Raw genomic sequence first — 20,181 nt, 5'->3', positions numbered from 1 at the left:
CATAGAATATGGTGATTTATAGTCACTAAACTCGCTACACTGAGCTCAGTCGACATGTCAACGCTGATTTACAAGCATATCAAGACGTTGGAGATGGGATGTTCACAGTTTAATGCGGCATGTGACCTATCACATTACAATCCAGTTTTCTCATCTTCCAACAGCCATGAACCACAGAAACCCTAGAATATCACACACCTAAAGATGGTGGTGCTAGGCGTGTGTAAATACTGTACATGAAACTTGGGGTAGTGACACATGTCTGAATGTAAATTTAGCTTGCCCTTTGTATCAGCAAGGGTATCGAGGTCTAAAACAATCACCGGGTCAGCCTTTCAGTAGTATCTGTTAGTTTCTTTGACAGATATGATGACCCTTACAAATTAAGGTGACACTGCTGGAGGATGCTGTATCGGTTGTAGAGCTTTACGGAGCAGTTGGCATGGCAACTGGTATGTCACATCCTGTTTCTATAGCGTCAAACAACTAACTAAAACGAAACTTATCCAAGAAATTACACTTGAACATGCATCAACATTTTTCTGACTACTTAAAATGACAGAAACCATCCTTCAAAAAAAAAATATTTGACACGTGTTTTAGTTTGACCCAAGTCCCATCCACTAACATGGAGGAGGTGGAGCTTATGACCTATACTGCAGCCAGCCACCAGGGGGAGATCTACTCGCTTTGGCTTCACTTTTCAGAACAGTTCCACCATACATATTTATCATTTATCATTCATTTTATTTTGTGTCATCTAAACGGTTAAGTTGGTTATAAGAAATGTCTTAATTGGGCTGAAACCACATTAGTACAGCGCTCAGAAGAAGAAGACAGACTCTTTATTAGAATCAATACTGATAAAAATAATAGATGTAGCATGTACTCTTATGATTTAATGTGGAGAAGCAAAGATAAGAAGCAAATATAAGAGGTATTCTTTGTGTAATTAATTTTTTTGTGTATTTCAATCCATATTTTCCTAACCAGACAACATAACATTTCTGCAAATCCCCTTAAACCCCAGCAACACTGAATCCATTAAAATTATTGTTCAGTCTATTCCAGTGAAGAGACATTTGTCATTCTAAGTTTAGTAACCACGTGGATAACGAAAGATTGCTATGTGCCAGTCAGGATCCCCCGCTACGAATGAAACTGACAGGTCATAAAAAAGAATGTACATTTACATGTTATCATTTGCGTAACACGCCACCCTGCTGCTTAAGAGGGCAACAAAAACCCTAGTTTATATCATGACGTTAATTTGAAATCCGACATCAGTTCTATTTTAAGGAGGATTTTATTCTCTTTTAATGTGACCCTCAGCATACTGCAAGTGCATGATATGACACAGACGATCCGGTTTTGTGTCTTTGCATAGGCATTTGGCCTGTTGTTGGGGTTTGTAATTGTCAAACTGGATAAGTACCTTTGCTATTCCTGCACAAAATTTTCGGAGTAAGGCCAGTCATTTGAGGCTCTGATGCACAACATCCTGAACTCAATTATCCTAACAGAATCCTTAAAAAAATATAATTTTTTTATGTGTTTTTATCTATTATGCGTATATAAAAAATACCCATTGTCTATTACAGGCAAGGACATCTTTCTGAATCCATCCAGGAAACAAAGGACTCAAGATGTTTAAAAAATCAAAACTGACAGAGGAGACAGGCACTGGCCAAGGTAAGATTGTCTCATTTTCTGAAGTAGGAAGGAAAAGAAGACATCAAACTAGAGAGTCTGCACAACATCTTATTTTTGTTCCTTCATTCCAAACTCTGAGGATCTACTGCAACACAAGTGACCAAATAGAACCACTAATATGAACTTAGAAAAAAGGTTTCATTCTTCTAATAACGTGTGAACACTGTGGACCTTCAAATGTAAAAGAAACCTGCCATGCATCCATTTTACTTTGTACAATTCTATGTAATTGACTTCAACCTAGGATGTTGCCTGGGGTTGATGGGTTAGAAAGGCTCACACAAGTATTTCTGAAATATATTTAGTACAAAGCTGTTTCAGTCAGCATGTGATATCGTTGACAGCCACTGAGAAAGTAATAACGCAGAACATTTCCAGGTTACAGTTTCACCGAACAGACAGAATCAGGCTGGAAAGGGGATCTATCCATGAATATGAAGAACGCTGTGAATATATGCACTAACTCTTAATATTATTTGTGAATTGATTTATCTTAAAGGATTACGTGGCGTTATCAAAGCACTGTTATACACTTGACTTTACAAGATTTATGCTTCTTTGGATATATTCCATTTGTATTTGTGTGCATTGTTATATTACACATTTCCTAACGCATAATGCTACAACTTGACAGGGAAGAAGAAACATGTCTTAAGAAACGTATTTCTGTTTAACCTGTGCTTATGTGACTTAGATTCATTTGCTTATTGAGTTAACCTGCTGCTGCTCAAGTATATTTGTCCCCCAGTTTAATTATTAAGTGTAATTTATAATACACTGCTAATACCGTGCTGATATGTGCTTTATGTGTTCTTCAACGTGCTTTATTAGATCCTGATGCAGAAAATTGCAATGGTAAAGAAGGTAGGCTTAGGGGACAACAAAATCTGTCATCATCGATCTATTGCTCACAAAGGCATGAAGAACTTATATGCAATGGATTTATTAATAAACTATACGAGCCCACATATATTTTGGTTCCAGATATATATGTGCATCACTATATTCTTGTTCTGCGGTTGAACGTTAGGCATGGACTCATACGGGAAAAGGGTAAAAAGATAAATAATATTTAAATGTAAATGCACTGAACACATTCGCGCTGTATAAGCCGCAGTCAGTGAGAATTATGAAAAACTGAGTAACATTAACATTCTAATATGTCAAGTATTAGAATGTATTTTCAGCATGATTCATTCAGGGTGATGATTTGATTATAAAATAATGACTGATTTCTAAGGTTGGATCTGATCATGGTCTTGTTTTTCATCCCTCTTCCTCGTTCTACCTGTCAAACGTGTTTGTCACTGACATTCCATTTTCCGATGCCAACAGTGGGGATCAAGAAAAAATCCAAGGTCCCCGGGGTGATGATTACACAGTATATCGAGACGCTGCCAGAGGGAAAGAGCCATCCAGACTTCACCCGCAAGCCGATTGCTTTGACCATCCAAGAGGGTGAGACTTACAGCGAAAGAATCACTTTAAATATTGATATCAGCGAAAAATATTCCACAGTGGGATTTACATAATTTTGCATAATGGATTAGATGCATGGGTTTTGTGCAAGGTCAGAGAAGAGCCTTGGCAGTCGACACCTGTTGAGATCTGTGCCAGAATTAAACACAGTGATTTCAAGCCAAGACAAGTGACAAGATGATCAAAATCATTCCACATAAGACACATCTTAATTTTGCATTTGCAACGTGGTGTTGGTGTTTTATATACAGGCACTGGTCAAGCTCTGCGTTACTGCATCTCTTGATTGTTTCCAGTAGTTGACCTGTGTCTTTCTTTTTTCAAAACAGGTAAATTTGCTTTTTTCAAAGCCATCGTGACCGGAGATCCGGAGCCGAACGTAACATGGAGCAGAAATAATGGAGAAGTGTCTGATACATCGAGATACCAGACCAAATACGATCCCAACTCCAATGAGCATACATTTGAGGCAAGTGATAGGGACTATCAAATCACAGTGAGACTTTGCAGCCACATGCTGATGTCAAGGGGTGGTAAAAATAGCACACGGAAAGAAGCAGATAAAGAGAAAGACAGAAGAAGAGGAGGAAGAAGAAGAAGGTGTCTGATTACATCAAGGTCACCAATCCTCTGACCTTTTTGCATTGTCAATTACTCTCACTGATCCTATCAGTTTTATGGAATGGGCAAAACAAGTCCAACCTCACACCCAGTCAACTCACAAGTGATTGAGGTTGAAAATGTGTAAATAAAATTGCATCGACCCAACAAGAAGTCTCTGTAACTGGTCAGCCATGTGCAGGATGTCACAAAGACCTTTGTATCTATTTCTATTACCGCTCAGTGGATAGTGCATAGAATCGGTTCCCCAATCACAGGAACTTATCTTCAGTTGCCCGTGGGTAAAGATAAAAACAGTATAGTGTGGAGTAGCATAACTACTCTGGAAATATGGCAGTGTTACCCCTAGGTTTATATTTTTTTTTAATCTACTACTACTACTACTTTGTTTAAACTACTTGTGTCAGCTACACAGGCCTCAAATCAAAATTTAACCATAGACTGAATATTAAGATAAAAGCATCCAGCAGCAGGCAGCCATCAGTGGCATTTCACTTCAAGCTACTTCCTTGCTGGCTTTAATTTCAAGCTGTGGTTGTTGGCACTTGATTTTAACACCTTAACACCTCATGCAATGAGAGCGCACAATATCTAGCAACCAAACGGGGAGACAGGTTAACACGGATTGCTAGAACTACTGGGTAAAGTGGAAACAGCTTCTTCCGCTGATCCAGTACTCACAAAAGCATACAGGATCAGAACCACTGAATAAAAAGAAAGAATTGATTAGCAGAGTCCATTACATTACACAGGTTAAACTTACTGGTGAAGTCCAGTTATTTATTTATTTATTTTTTCAACTGGCCAAAGTGAAACCGTTTATGTTTCTTATAATCACATGTTGAGTTTTGCCAGACATCACTTTTTAACTGGTGCCAGTAAACAAGAACCCAATTTTATCGGCATTTCACTGGCTCACGGTTTGTTTTCGGATTCATTTTAAAATTTGTTTTTAAATGTGCTCATGGCCCCGCCCCACAGTATCTGTCCGACCTGCTCCAGCCGTACGCTCCCTCACGCCCTCTCAGGTCGGCAGATCGGTCATTGTCGGTTGTCCCTAAGACAAAGAGCAAGTTGAGAGGTGGCCACGCCTTTTCAGTTTCTTTGCACATCAGCCAGGCAGACTAACTTCTTCTTTTTAAATCCTCTCTTAAAACTGTTTGTTTTAAGATTTTGATTTTGTTTCTACTTCTTCTACATGTTTTATCTATTCTCATGACTGTGTACAGCACTTTGGCCAACTGTGTTGTTTTTAAAGTGCTTTATAAATAAAAATTGATTGATTAATTGACATTAAACATGTCTTGTATCTTCCAGATGCCAAATGTTAAGCCGGATCAAGCTGATACCTATAAATGCTTTGCCGTTAATGAATATGGACAAGCCATTGTTACGGTTGTTTTAAATGTAATTGAAGGTAAGCAGCGTTTGACTGTTAGGAATATGGAATTAGTTTGTAAGGAACGTATTATATTATATAGCACATTCATTCACTGCACTGAAGAAATGTGGTTGGAAAAAAATTCTGATTGATTGTGATTGGCGAGCACTTAAACGTTTGGTGAAATCAAATTGAGGAAAAACAACAGTAGAACTCAGGGCTATGCTGAATAGTGAAAGTAAGAGCATTTCCACACGTACACTGTGAAGGGAACTCAAGGGATTGGGACTGAACAGCTGTGTAGCCTTAAGAAAACCACTAATCAGTGAGGCTAACTGGGTATAAAAGGCTTCAATTTGCTAGGGACCATAAAGATTGGACTTGGAGCAATGGAAGAAGGTGATGTGGTCCAGATCTACCCTGTTCCAGAGTGATGGGGGCACCAGGGTAAGAAGAGAGGCAGATGAAGTGATGCACCCATCATGCCTAGGGCCTACTGTACAAGCCTGTGGCGGCAGTGCTATGATCTGGGGTTACTGCAGTTGCTCAGGTCTAGGTTCAGCAACATTATGTGCCTAAAGAATGAGGTCAGCTGACTACCTGAATATACTGAATGACCAGGTTATTCCATCAATGGAGTTTTTCTTCCCTGATGGCACGGGCATATTCCAAGATGACAATGCCAGGATTCATGGGGCTCAAATTGTGAAAGAGTAGTTCAGGGAGCATGAGACATCATTTTCACACATGGATTGGCCACCACAGAGTCCAGACCTTAACCCCATTGAGAATCTTTGGGATGTGCTGGAGAAGGCTTTGCACAGTGGTCAGACTCTCCCATCACCAATATAAGATCTTGGTGACAAATTAATGCAACACTGGATGGGAATAAATCTTGTGACATTGCAGAAGCTTATCGAAACAATGCCACAGCGAATGCGTGTTGTAATCAAAGCTAAAGGCGGTCCAACGAAATATTAGAGTGAGTAAGAATTCTCTTTTCTGTTTTTAGTTGGTTACAAAAAGAACAAACCCCAGCAAAAAGCAGTTGGCACCACCGATGGGGATTTTAAAACTGTTCTAAAAAGGAAAAGGTGAGCTTCTCATATTGACGGCTGTGTGTCGTCTATAGATTTACAAGGCTGTTAAACTGACTGCGCTGTATTTCACTTTCTAGCAAGATCCGTCCCAAATCTGATCAACCCGAGAGAAAAGAGGGAGAGATTGATCCTAAATTCTGGGAGATTTTACTCAGCGCTGATAAGAAAGACTACGAGAAAGTGTGTGCAGAGTTTGGAGTAACTGACTTTCGCTGGATGCTCAAGAAACTGAATGAAATGAAAAAAGAGCGAGAGGAAGAACAAGCAGAGGTCGGTGATTTGTGATCTTTGCACAAATTTCATCATGAGATTTGATGCTGATGTTGACTTTACATTCTTAGAGTGTTTTAAGTTCACTGTGGCAGTAGAAGGTAATTATTTGCCTCTTAATCAGATATAAATTATAAGAAAATGTCTGCTTTTTCCCCCCCAGTTTGTCAAGAGCATTTCTAACCTGAAACCAATTCAGGTCAATGCAGATGGAACTGCATCCTTTGAGATCGACATGGACCTCATCGAACCAAGCAGCTCTATTTACTTGTACAAGGTTAGTGTCAAAATAAAACCCTACATCTGCTAGCACCCTACTACATAATAGGTCAAGAAGCCACTTAAATAAAGGAGCCATCCTATAGGGGCCCTGAAATACCATAGTTAACCTGTAATCTGGCTAGTACTTGGAAGGATGCGTCAAGGATATTTTTCACTCAAATTAGAACCAGATGGAGCATTTGCTAGGAAGGAAGAACATCCTTGGACTCACCAGCTAGGAATTTCAATCATCCTGGTTGGAAAACATTTTGATGAGGTCCTGCTATGATGACAATTACAACTGATAACCAATGTAGGACAATTTCAACCAACCCAAAGGACATAACATTGTTTATCTTCCCTTACAGGATGGTGAAATGGTTCCTTATACAAAGGAGCTGGGAGATAAAATGAAGCACAGCCTTAAACATACTGGAAAAAAGTATATTTTCAGTGTGAGGGACCTTTTGCCAGAAGATGCTGGACTGTACCAGCTGGATGTAGAGGGTGTAAATATGTTTTCCACAGATTTCAAAAGTAAGTAGTAGTAAATAACATCAACTGTGTTTCCAGTTGGATTTCATGCAAATGTAACAAATTATTGATTTATTTATTTATTTTTCAGTCCCCATGGTGGATTTCTTGGTGAAGCTTCAGGAAGTGAAAGCAATAGAGAGAGAGGATGCAGTGTTCGAGTGTGTCTTGTCAAACCCCTTTTCCAAGATTTTGTGGTTTGGCAAGAATGTGCCCCTGGAACAAGGAGATAAATATGATATTGAGGTTTCAGAAGACAAACTCATTCATAGGCTGGTGGTCAAAGACTGTATGGTTGTAGACAAAGGAATTTATTCGGCCTGTGCAGGGATTAAATCGTGCAACGCGTGGCTTCTTGTTGAAGGTAAGAGGTTATCCTCCACCGAAAGACTCACTGACAATAAACATAAATAGATAATGTGATAAAACTGTAAAAAGACTGCTGATTCTTCTGATCCATCATTGCTTTTTGTGTTATGATATGGCATTTGAAGTACGCACTAAGCATGAATCTTCTTTTCTTCTCTCTCTTGGCTTTTTATTTTATTTATTTATTTTTTTAAAAAAAATTTTTAAATCAGCTGATAAAGATGCACAAAAGGGGAAAAAGTCAGCAAGGAAAACAACGAGAGCAGGAGGATCGGGGTTGGATTTGCAGAAAATTGCAGAGGAGCAACAAGGAAAATTAGAGAAGCAGAGAGAGGAAATCAAAGAACAGATTAAAGCTGTAAAAGAAGCTGCAGCAGCAGCTGCACCTCCAGCACCCACTGAGGCTAAACCACTGAAAGCCCCTGATTCAGGTACGAACTCCCACTGAAAGATTTATGAAACACGGTGTTAATGCCACAAACAAGGAGATTAAAGTCACCAAGACTGACTTTTAGTTAAGACAGAAGTTTAGTAAATAATACTGATATAATAATACAAACTGTAATTCTTTACATTGATATTTATTATTACAAATATGTAAATCTTTGTTTTATGATTTTGTATATAATAATACATTTTTAAGTGGTCTCAATGGTTCTTAGGAATGGACTCATCGGCTCTGGACGTCAAAAGCACTGGTAAGCACTTCAGAAGACTGTGAGAATCTTTGCATGCATTCAAAGCTGAATTTCTTTTAAATATAATGGCAGAAGTCATAGTTTGTTTAGGCATCAGACTTCATGTTGATAAATGTCTGCGCAGCTAAATGTTGTTTAATGCAATGCTGAGATCACTGTAATGTTTCGGCTTATACACTGTGTTGTCTGATCGGTTCGTTATGTGACCGTCTGCCGCAGAGTTGGCTCAATGTAAATCTTGCTGAATGTTTAAAAAAAAAAGAAAAAAAAAAAGAAAAAAAATCACATTCATGTTTTGTTTCTTAATATGTGCCTTTAAAAAGTGCTCAATAACGTATCTTTTTAATACAAGTATGAAACAAATCGCAAAGACCCATGTGATAGTTTTGAGGATCTTCCCTCAGTCAGTTGTTCCTTTTAGCTCAGAATGAAACTCATGCAATTTGAAATGCATCTCTTAGTTTTGTTCAAGCTCTAAAGTTGCACAAGCCATCATCTGCAACATAAAACGTTAACGTTCACAGTAAGCGAAACAAAGCAAGTATTTCCTGTTAGGTGCCGGTTGTTTCTACACGCTTTTTGTGCTTACGAGAACAAACTGTCATGATTTCACGGTGAGACAGGTCTATTCCAAATTTTCACTGTAAAATAACAGCTTTGTTGTTAAAATTTCACATTTAAGACACAATGTGTGCGTGTGATGAGAAACGCCTGGAGGTTGGCAGAAACATTTACATTAAAATTTAAAGCAACATCAACCTAGCCTCCAACTATTCTGCAGCTCAGTGGCTTTCTCTAAGCTTGAAAATCACACACAATAAAACTCTAAAATAACAAGAGTAATGAGGATTCATCCCTAAACAAAGAATAATACGTTTTAAAAATCTAAAATGTTTTAACGCTGTCTGTGATCACTGATAGGTCACTCTGACAATACATCATCATCCTCAGCAGCAGCAGCAGCTACAGCAGCTGGAGACTCGGGAAGTGGTAAGACATAAAAAGAGAACAGTGAAGCTCATATGAATGAGGATCACATATACAACAGCAGCTCTATTTTAGATTTTGGATATACACATGACTTGGATGACGGAGCACCTTCACAGATAAACTAAAGCAAGTTTACATGACATTTACATGACATGTTATTGATGTCAGGAGACTCACCCGAAGGAATGAAAGGTGGTGAAAGGCCTGGTCAAACATTTGCGGATGGTGATGGTGGTATGGCAGATATTTGACGCTGAAAAAAACACAATAGTAACACAATCTTAAAAAAAAAAGATAACTCTTAACAGGCTTAAAATGCACAAGTTTGTTTTAAAATTAACACAGTAACTTCATTACTTGCATAATTGTATTGTTCCCAGTAACATCTTACTCCAACACATGGACTATAGTCTTCCTTTGAGTCAAACATCAATACATACATAGGTAGGAGTGAAGTGACAAAATCGAGGATTCATTTATAACCAGCATGTTGCTCCGTGCAAACGTGTTCCTGTTAGCCTGTTGGGTTTTTTGTTAAAGTCTGCAAAGATTTATGTTTGCTGCTTGTATTTGTGCTTGCTTTTAATGTCAGTAACTTGCCTTTTAACTTGGGTTCATCACAAAAACTCCACGCACTGTTTTTCAAGTGCATTATGTGCATTACAACAAATTACATTTGTTGTTGAAGTCAGGATTATGGATCTAATTTTAATAACAGCAGGATGGACAAACATTTCAAGACTGAGTAACATTTTAAAATAAAAGTGACATGCATGATCGGTGAGTATAAATACTACGGATATTTTATTCATTATTAACTGTTTTTTATTCAGATGATAAATTAATATGCTGTGTGGAGAGTAACTTTGTTTTTTTGTTGTCTAGAACCTAAAATTACCTCCGGACTCTCTGATATCTATGCTCTTCGTGGAAAGCCAGCTGAATTAAGTGTGAACATGAACGTGGACTGTGAGGGCACCTGGTTCAAAGACGGAGAGCAGGTAAAGCCCGTAAACTATAGTTAAATGGAAAAAATACAAAGTCTACAGAATGGCATGATAAGAAGTTTAGCATCTTTCTTTTTTTTTTTTAATTAGGAATGTAATACAGAATTTTTTTTAAAAATTTAAAAAAACAAAATCTTCATTTTAATCCTTGTTTTTTTTTTTTAGCTAAATGAAGGTGCTGGGATCTCCATAACCAAAGCTGGAAGTTGTCATAAGCTCACAATTCAAAGCTGCACAAATGACAACACTGGACTTTACAAATTCACATCAGGGGAACTGAGTACACAAGGAAAGGTCACTGTTGGAGGTATAGAGTACTTTGTCTTATTGCAAAACCTGTATTCAATGGCAGCACTTACAGTAATTTAAACAGACTTGTGCTCTGTGTGCTTGGGGTTCCTTAGATGTACCTGAATTTGACCCGGACGACCTCCACAAGTTCTCCAAACCTGTGATAGTGAGGGTGGGCCAGAACGCTGCTTTCAAGATGCCCTTTCCACCCCAGGAGTCTTTGGTGGTCAGCTGGTTTAAGGATGGCACGGAGCTCAAAGATGGAGGAGGAGTTAAGATCGTCAGGGAGCCCAATCACAGCCGGCTGCTGCTCAGAGACTGCCTGCGGACAGACACAGGGGAAATAAAGATCCAACTCAAAAACCCATTTGGGGCCATAGAGGCCACAGCTCAGCTTATTGTGCTTGGTAGGAAAACACAATGAAATCTAATGAGAAAAGTGAGAAATACTGAGAGATAAAAAAAAACCCTAGTGTTCGTTTACCCCCTAAACCCACAGCCATCTTCAAACATACTGTGAAAACAATCTCCACCTTAACACTGTATTTTTCTGTCAGATCGTCCGGGTCCACCGGAGGGTCCAGTGGAGACTGTTGAAACCACCTCATCAATAATTGAGATTAAATGGAACCCTCCCAAAGACGATGGCGGCTCCGCTGTAACAAACTACATTATAGAGCGGCAGCAGTGTGGACACGGTCTGTGGACGAAACTTGGAGACGTCTCGTCTGACAAGACCACCTTCAGAGACAGGAATGTGACTCATGGAAAGAAATACAACTACCGCATATATGCAGAAAACCCAGAGGGCACCAGTGACTCCCTGGAGACGGCTGATAGTATTATGGCTGGCATAATGAGTAAGCGTAAGAACAAAAAAAAAAGGAAAAAAAAAGTCTCATTTAGCATTCCTCAGCATGTTAATCTCCCTAAGGTTGTAATAAATGAAAACGCCTCTGGATAGTTTTGCGATTGTGTCAAATCGTTTATCACTTGCACTATTTAGTCGCCGTAGAAAGCCGACCTTTTATCTTTGCTGCTAATACCTGCTTAATCTCTATGAGAAATTGTCCGCAATATCCTGCAGTAATAACGCGTGGATGTTCTCGATTTATCTTGTGTGTTTAATTCCTTCTAAATTATTAATGATGAGCTCACTTAATTAATTAGACTATTTGTCATTTCTTAGTACTCTCTGGTCCACCTGGTGCCCCCAATGTGGTGAGCGCCTCCAAGACCTGTATTAAATTGAGCTGGACCCCTCCAGAGGACGACAAGGGAGTTCCCATCATTGGTTACCAACTGGAGAAACGCAAGAAGGACACAAATCTATGGGTTGCCCTAAATGCACTTAATGAGCCTATAGAAGGTTTGCTTAAACAAAAGTATTCTACAGTGTTTGGATTAGATTACCCTTGTTTCAATTTTTTACCCACTTCATGAATCTCATTTTCAGGTGTGAACTACGCAGTCAAAGATATCACAGAGGGAGCAGAGTATGAGTTCAGGGTTTCAGCAATCAATGAATCAGGAGCTGGAGATGCCAGCCCTCCATCTGCAATGGTGTGTGCAAAGAATCCTAACAGTAAGTGATGGCTTCTATTTTTATTTTTTTTTTTATTACCACAATGAATAAATTATTTAATTTTTATTTGAATTTCATGTTTTGTGTGTTTTCCAACCAGTGAGACCTCATTTTAAGGACCCATTGGACTTCATTGTTATCAGAGCAGGAAATTCAGCTCGGGTCAAAGTTTGCTATGAGGTATGAAGGAATTCAAATTTGTGAGTCCTCCTTTGGTAAAAATCCTAATACTAATAAATCATGTCGATCTATGCTTCGTTTTGTATTTTAGCATCCCATTCCAGCATGTCATATTCTTGAGTGATGACTTTGTTACGGAATGACAACACTGCATGTGCCTCATTTATCTAATATTGATATCTCCAGGCTGAACCCCCGCCTGAGATAACATGGCTGAAGGATGATGAGCCAATATCTCCGTGGATTCAAATCATCAATACAGAGGGAATGTCTCAGCTTGTAATTCCCTCATCTAAGCGATCAGATTCTGCGATCTATACCATTAAAGCCAAAAACTCTGTGGGTGAGGCTTCATTCGATATCGAGGTTAGAGTCACAGGTAAGGGACAACAGTTTTACACTGTTAATATTAAATGCGTGATAGTTTCTAAGTACTATTGTTGGGGAATGTTTGTTAGCAGTCCAGGATGACTAAATACCACGAAAGTACACTGGCAACCCAAAATATGTTAAAACACAGCTGTTAGTTGCAACTGCAGTCCTGACAAAAATCTAGAGCAGCACAATGGCTCCAAAGTAAAGTCAGATTATAGACTGTTTAAAGTAGCCACTTAATGCTGAAAACTGCCCGGCAAAAAAAAGATTTTTCCCGTTTCCTGTAATACAATCTGCGTCTTATCATATTTGTTGCTAGATGAACCCAAGACTCCAGGGCCAGTGGAGCTAGAGCAAACAGTCCATGGCAGAGTGGTTGTATCATGGGCTCCCTCTCCCGACGAGGAGCTCGACGACCGCCTGCACTACATGGTTTCTCAACATGACTCAGACACCAGAGTCTGGAAGACTGTGGCAGACAGACTCTTCAGCAACACGTACACGGCCAACAACATCCTTCCTGGGGTAGAGTATCACTTCCGAATCTACGCCAAGAACGATATGGGTCTCTCGGATCCATCTCAGTCGCCCACATGGGGCGCCAACAGCAACAGAGGTGGGTTAGTAGAGTTTGATTGTGCCAGTTTGATCATTGCAGGTGTAATGCTGCATTCCAGAAAGCTGGGATGTCAGATTTATCCCACTTGGAGAGTACTCGACGCGACCTTAAAGCGTTCCAGGAGAACGTAGTTGAACATAAATAACAACCATGGCCGACCACGATATTTGTTTTGTTTCCGAAGTTACTGACAATGATCGAAATTGAGGTCTCTTTGACCAGCAAGGGATAACCTTCTGTCTGTGCTAAAAGCTAACAGTAGACGCTCAACAAACCTCCTCTCTTTTTGTCAGACTCGTTTGTTGTTTTGTTATGTTAGGCTACACTTCATCTAATAACTGTATGCAGAGACATTATAGTGACATATCCTCACGCAAAAGTCATGCATTTTGTAGTCTGGTAAATTATCTTTTAACATTCACGGTGTGCATGTCCGTGGGCGCCGCCATTGTTCTGTGATGTCAGGCTGCTGCATCTCGTGAATTCGCTGTAGATTGATTTTCCCTGACTTCAAGTAGCATTCCAGAGCGCTTTTCTTAGTAGGAGGTCGGAAATTTCAGACCTCCCAGTTTTCTGGAATGCAGCATAAGTAGTTGCATTTTTTTTTCAAGTTCAAACATGTTGAAGTTTTGTCCGATTCATGTGGAAAACTATAATATCACAAGTACACTAACTTGGTCCTACCATTTGCAAGATTTGAAGATTTTTTTCACTTGTTACAGCCTTCAGTGTGAATGCCCTCAGTGAATGTTATACTAATGCTATTTGATGTCAGGTTAGCACAAATCATACTGCTGAAACTTTGTTGACTAAAAATACAATTTTTTGAAAATTCTTCTTTTCACATTAAGTTCAACTCACTTCGAGTGGCGTTAACTCAGCGGAGGTCTGCTTTGAGAGGCCTCCATCCATCTTGGTCCCTCTGAAAGTACACACACCACCTAAAGGTTACCAAGTCTTCATGACGTGTGCCGTCCGAGGATGCCCTACGCCCACCGTATCCTGGTACCTGAATGACGTGTGCATCAACTCGGACAATAACTACTACATCACCAACTCTTTCGGTGTGTGCTCCATCTATATGCTCAGAGTCCGACAGAAGGACAGCGGCGAGTATAAGGTTGTTGCAGTCAACTCTTTTGGCAAGGCAGAGTGTTCCACTAAACTTACTGTTAGAGGTAAGCCTTAATTTAAGAGTTGGAATTTTATCGGACATGGTTTGTGGAAACTGTTTATTCTTATGATTATTTTTGCTTTTTTCCACAGATTAAAATGACAAGATGTATTCATGGAGCTTTTCCTCATATTGACATGTTCTGGAAAATGAGGAAAAATGAATGAGTAGGAGTAAAGTGCCAAACTGTTAACGCAATGTTATGTAATGCAAACTACAATAAATCCCAAAAAATGTTTTTGCAGTGTATTTTTTGTCTTCTCACGGAATTTTGTCTTAATTATTCGACATTATATATTGTTAACTGACAAATTTAGTGACCATCATAAAATCAACACATTTCATTGCATGTATTTCCAGCAGCACATAGATCCTATAGGATCTGAGCCTTCCACACTATGAGAATTTACAGTACTACATCAAGTGTTCACATTTTCATTGCATTTCCAAATATAGTATACATGCACTCAAGCTCTGCAGTAAATTGTCTATAAGAAGGTCCTTGGCTGCAAAACAAAGTGTTCCTTTTAATATCTACGGTCATTAAAGCAATATCTTTCAGGGAGACATGTACAGTATTCTTCATGTTCATGGTTGAGGCATACATACATATATATATGTGTATATATATATATATATATATCCACAAAACAGACCTATATGCATACAGTTCATTTACATTACATATTATATTGTGCAAACAAGGGAATTGCAAATTAAGTCCATGCTTAACAGTACATAATCTACAACAAGCAGAAAAGCAGTTAGATGCAACCTGTTCATTAAACAGCTCAGCCATGAACAACATTGATGTCATGGTTTTAGTCTTTCTTATGAAAGTGAATTTATGCATCAGTGTTTCTTTCCCACTATTAACTGCTGCCTATTTGCATTACATAGGAGTACTTACCCAATTTACTCTTTCAGGTCAGAGGTGATATTTGTGTTTATCTCCACTCTTGTCATCAAGCTTTTCTTGCAGTTATTTCACGGTCCCTTTAACAAGCTTGGGGTGACTGTTCAAACCGCCTGGATGTGTCATGCTTATTTAACCCCTGACAATGTGAACCCAAAAACCTGCTTAACACGCCACGTCCCAACACACCGCCATCACCACCATGAGCAACCATCTTTTTATAATGCCACAGCAGGTCCAACGTGACCCTCTAAATACCCCAGGCATGCTGCGAGAATTTCCGTTGATGCTTAAGGAGGTTAATTGGAATTCATTCATATAAACCAGAGATTATTTTACAAAATAAAACGTCTCATGTTAATGTTTACTGTCCAATGAAGTGCACAGTAGAGTGATCATATTCCTAGAGACCTTGTGAAGCTGCCAGTCGAAAGCTTTTCGTTAGGGGGTTTGCCCGTTACATGCAGAACATTGGAAAGGCATAAATCTCTAAGCCTCAACCATGACCATGAAGAATAGTAATATCTGTCACTGATGTGACTGGCATTTAAATAACGCTAGGATCCATCATAGTTTTATTTAAATCTAACGTAATACAAATCTTGATATTAATGCATCAGGTTGAACTGTTTTTTATACTCTCAACAGTAATGGTGGAGAACTGTGGACTTGATATGTCCAACAACAGATTGTATGAACAGTCATAATGTATTTCCAGTGCCAACTGCAAAGTGATCGCTTTCATAGGGATATGTAAGAGGAACCTCCACCCTTTACTACAGCTGTAATATGGGTTTTTACCAACTACATCTCAGCCATGTAAGGGTTTCTATCCGCTCCAAACGTTTATCACCGAACAAAAAGGGGTGTCACCTTTGAAATATTGGATAGTTGGAAGAGTACAAGCCGAAGGCACATAGCTGACGACAAAGAACGGAAAGTAAGTACAATTTTAATTTGTTTTTGTTTGTTTTTTTAAATGGGAAATATCCAGTATCAATGTTTCCAAATTTAATCAAACAACCAAAAGCAACAACAGGTTGGGTTAACTAAAAGATTATTTAAATATGGTACAACAAAAGGCATAATTTGATGAAAGACCATTATTAGGTACGGACAATAGTACAAACCAATTCTAGAACATTCTTCAGCTCTGTGTTTAAGACAAAATGTGGTGCATAGATAGATAAAATAGATAAATATTAGGTTAGGTTTATAGACTGAAAAACACATTTGATGCAGCAGAATTTAACTATGTCTAACAAAAAGAAAAGAGGAAGGAGACAAAAACACAACCAGATATTAATGACATAGATATACATTTTTATTTAACACGTTCAAGGTTTTCTAAAATCGATAAGGAGTAATGTCGTACTATACCGCTACTTTTTGATACTTTATATTGTGAAGTGTGAAATCAGTTTCCTGGACCTCTTGCCATTATCTTTAATTAATATTACAGATCTCAACAGTGTCCACATTTCACTGAGGAATGTGACCTTCCCAACTCACGTCCCGTAACTAACAAAGGGCTGAGCAGCAGCCTATGATCAGTCTGCACTGCATAATGTGTGACACATCAAAGCCTCAATATATTTTTTGCTGGGTTGTAGATGTTGAAGGACAGATACTCCTTTTCACATCTTTCAGTGTTCCTTGTATAGTCTTGAAAATTAAGCACTGTGTAAAAAGCCATATGGCCATAATCTTGAGATAGAGCTCATTTTGTTCTAATTAAAAACCTTTCAGCTCTGCAGACATTAAGATAATCACTCAACTAACTGAATGATTAAAAAACCTTACAATAATAGTTTCTTGCCACTGCCATTCCCTGCTGACGTGTTCTAAAGGACTAGACGATGTCAGCAAAAGTAGTGTCTCCAGTTTACTGCCTGTGGTTCAGGGAAAGTATCTCATTAATCGTGGAGACTTGTTGATTTTCAAATCTGTAAATAACATATGTCCTTTTTCACAACAAAATACAACCAGACATGAGTGTTCATTTCTGTTGCTCATATCAGACCCCTCATGAGAATAATGATGATGATGTGCAAAACATAATATCCAAGAGTTGATGATATTACATTTTTTTTATTTATATATTAATATATGTTAATTTATATATACGTGCACCACCGTAACACTTGGATGCAAAGACATTTTGCTCCTATCTATGTTTGGATCCTGAGTAGTTAAATCGCTGGCACAGCCAGTTGACTCCACAGGCGGTTGGGAAGAGTGAGCCACTAGGTGGGATTTCACATTCCCCTTTTACAGCGCCCCAGCATGTCTCCAACTGTCTCTGCGAGTCACACAGAAGTCAAGGCATCACCACTTTGACAGGCTGATGTCATATGGCAACGATATGTGAGAAGAAGGTGCAAGGCAGGGTTTCTCAACCTTTTCTGGTCTGTGACCCAGTTTTTAGGTGTACCAGTTTCTCATGACCCCAGCAGTTATAGAATGGTCAAGTTGAGGCATGTGACCTTGACTGTACATGTGCACGTCAAGGGAGAACCAAATGATATTGAATATGACTGTATTAGAGCTGAACAACAATTAGTCACTTTTTAATTTAGTCTATTACCATAAACGATTAATCAGTTAACTAATTTTATAAGATGAATGTCCAAAATCCAGTTAACTTTGGGTTTTGGGAGATTCTAATGGACATCTTTGCTATTTTCAGCCTTTATTTTTTGGCCTTTTTATCAGTTAACCGAGAAAAAGTTGATTAACTAATATATTCAAAAATATACTTAGATCTACTTTAATCAAGCCCTTTCTAAAGTAAAACTATTTTTGCTATATTTTTGTTTTATCTCACGGTTTTAGCGTAACTTTGTGCTACTGCTATTTAATTTAAGTTTATGATGACAAGAACATTTAACATAAATTTATCCTTGTGGGTTCTAACCCAAAGAATAATAAGCACAACTACAGACCTGGACTGGAGAAATCAAGCAACATAACTGCAACAGATTTTGTTTGTTCTTCAGCCACGCTAAAAGTCCAATCAGACAATCAACAAACGGCGACATGAGTTTAGTCATGAACCAGGACCCACAACCCTTAGGTAAGTTCAGAAAATGTAAGAAATCGTTTTTGTGCATGTGTTGTTTTTTGTATACTCTATTTGTAATGCTAGGTGCATATATGGACATCCTTTTAGCAAGTTCTCTGATCTCTGCAGTCTAAAGATTTCAAACAATGGGTTCTTGGTCACCTCCCTGACCAAAGCTAATTTTTGCTCAGTTTCTCAGTTTGGCCAGATGGTCAACTTTGGAGAGAGTCCTAATGATTCCAGGGTCGTTCCATCTCACAGTTATTGTGCACCTGGGAATACTCAAACTTGTTTTTATACTTGTTTGTCTACTCTGTACCCTTTGATTACTTGGCTTTTGTCCTGATGTGTGGACCATGGCCATGACCAACAACTTTATAAATTACTTCCAGTCCCTTCAGTTTGTCACAGGTTCCAGTCAGGTTTCAGGTTCATACCTTTATCTAGCTGATCCGAATGGCATTCAGTTGGATCCTCACAAGCCTTAGATTTCTCATTAAATGAACAAAAACTACTAGTATGTGCAAGCACAGTATAAATGAACAAAAGGAAGAAAGAAAGAGCTACTTAGATATTTCAAAAAGTCAACATTTGCACTTAATTTGACATCTGAGATTCTACTTCTTTAGCACTTCAAATGGAGAGAACAGTTCCAAGGACTTATCCTAGAACAAGAAGTGTACCATTTAATTTTCTACTTTAAAGCAAGCGTCCTCCAGGTTGCCCAAAGCCATTCACACTCATTCTACAGGCGCATGGGGTGGCTCAGAGAGGTTTATGACAGGGATATCTGCTTTATACAGCCAACAAATTCGCACTGAAGGTGTTCTCAAGTTTGCTTCTGCCCGAATCCAACAGTTCTTCCAGGGGCAATTGGTATGCAGAAGGAAACAACTGACTGCTGTCCTACCAGACTTGGATTATGTGTGAATCAATGCTTGAGGAGGAAGGTTACAAGAATCCTGCCTGCATTCAGATAAGAGCGTAAATCAACCCCTTGAGAGATGACACATACAGTTTGATGAATATTCAATATATGGCCTCAAACTGAAGTACGGCTGTTGGAAAGAAATGATGCAAAATGAGTAATCTAAAGTTGACTCACGTATAATAACAAGTTAGACCAATGACTTTACTGTAGCAGTTTTCCTCTTATGAACTCACTGTCTGAGCCTGACTCCATAGTTGTTCTTACAGACATGAAACAAACAATAGAGGATTGTCCATGTCTGGTATGTTCTCAGTACAATAAAATACTCTGGTTTAGATGAGAGCTGGCACCTGATCTGACTGTGGAAATGGCAGTATTTTGTTCGCAGCACAGTATTCATGTACCCTACCCTGAATTTATCTGACCATCTCTCCATTTCATTTTGTTAAACATTTCAGTTGGCGCCTCCATGTAAATTACCTTTTCCCCCCCCTCATTCTTGGATGTTTCTGTATTTAGAATTTTTGCTGCAGTTACACGATAGTGACGTCATTGGCCCTGGACAATAATAATGCAATATGTTTCCTGTTTTTAATCAAATCTATGTTTGTGTTTATCTCTGT

The 20,181-nt window shown here is 38.7% G+C and overlaps 1 protein-coding gene across 1 annotated transcript; it reads left to right on the top strand.

The window, feature by feature from the left end:
• Positions 1-1,646: 1,646 nt before the first annotated feature.
• LOC311486916 (immunoglobulin-like and fibronectin type III domain-containing protein 1) lies at positions 1,647-15,158 on the top strand (the record flags this gene model as incomplete). Its single annotated transcript, XM_084542937.1, has 19 exons — positions 1,647-1,692; positions 3,049-3,171; positions 3,522-3,661; positions 5,131-5,324; positions 6,372-6,564; positions 6,728-6,841; positions 7,194-7,362; positions 7,451-7,723; positions 7,941-8,159; positions 10,278-10,417; positions 10,589-10,730; positions 10,828-11,121; positions 11,272-11,574; positions 11,904-12,083; positions 12,171-12,299; positions 12,400-12,479; positions 12,666-12,858; positions 13,174-13,470; positions 14,325-15,158. The coding sequence occupies 19 exons, from the start codon at positions 1,647-1,649 to the stop codon at positions 14,660-14,662; spliced, it is 3,567 nt and encodes a 1,188-aa protein (XP_084399063.1). The 3' UTR covers positions 14,663-15,158.
• Positions 15,159-20,181: the final 5,023 nt, after the last annotated feature.

This window comes from Chelon labrosus (assembly GCF_963514085.1).
Source record: "Chelon labrosus genome assembly, chromosome: 4".
NCBI classification, from domain to species: Eukaryota; Metazoa; Chordata; class Actinopteri; order Mugiliformes; family Mugilidae; genus Chelon; species Chelon labrosus.
This window is presented reverse-complemented; position numbering and strand designations above follow the sequence as displayed.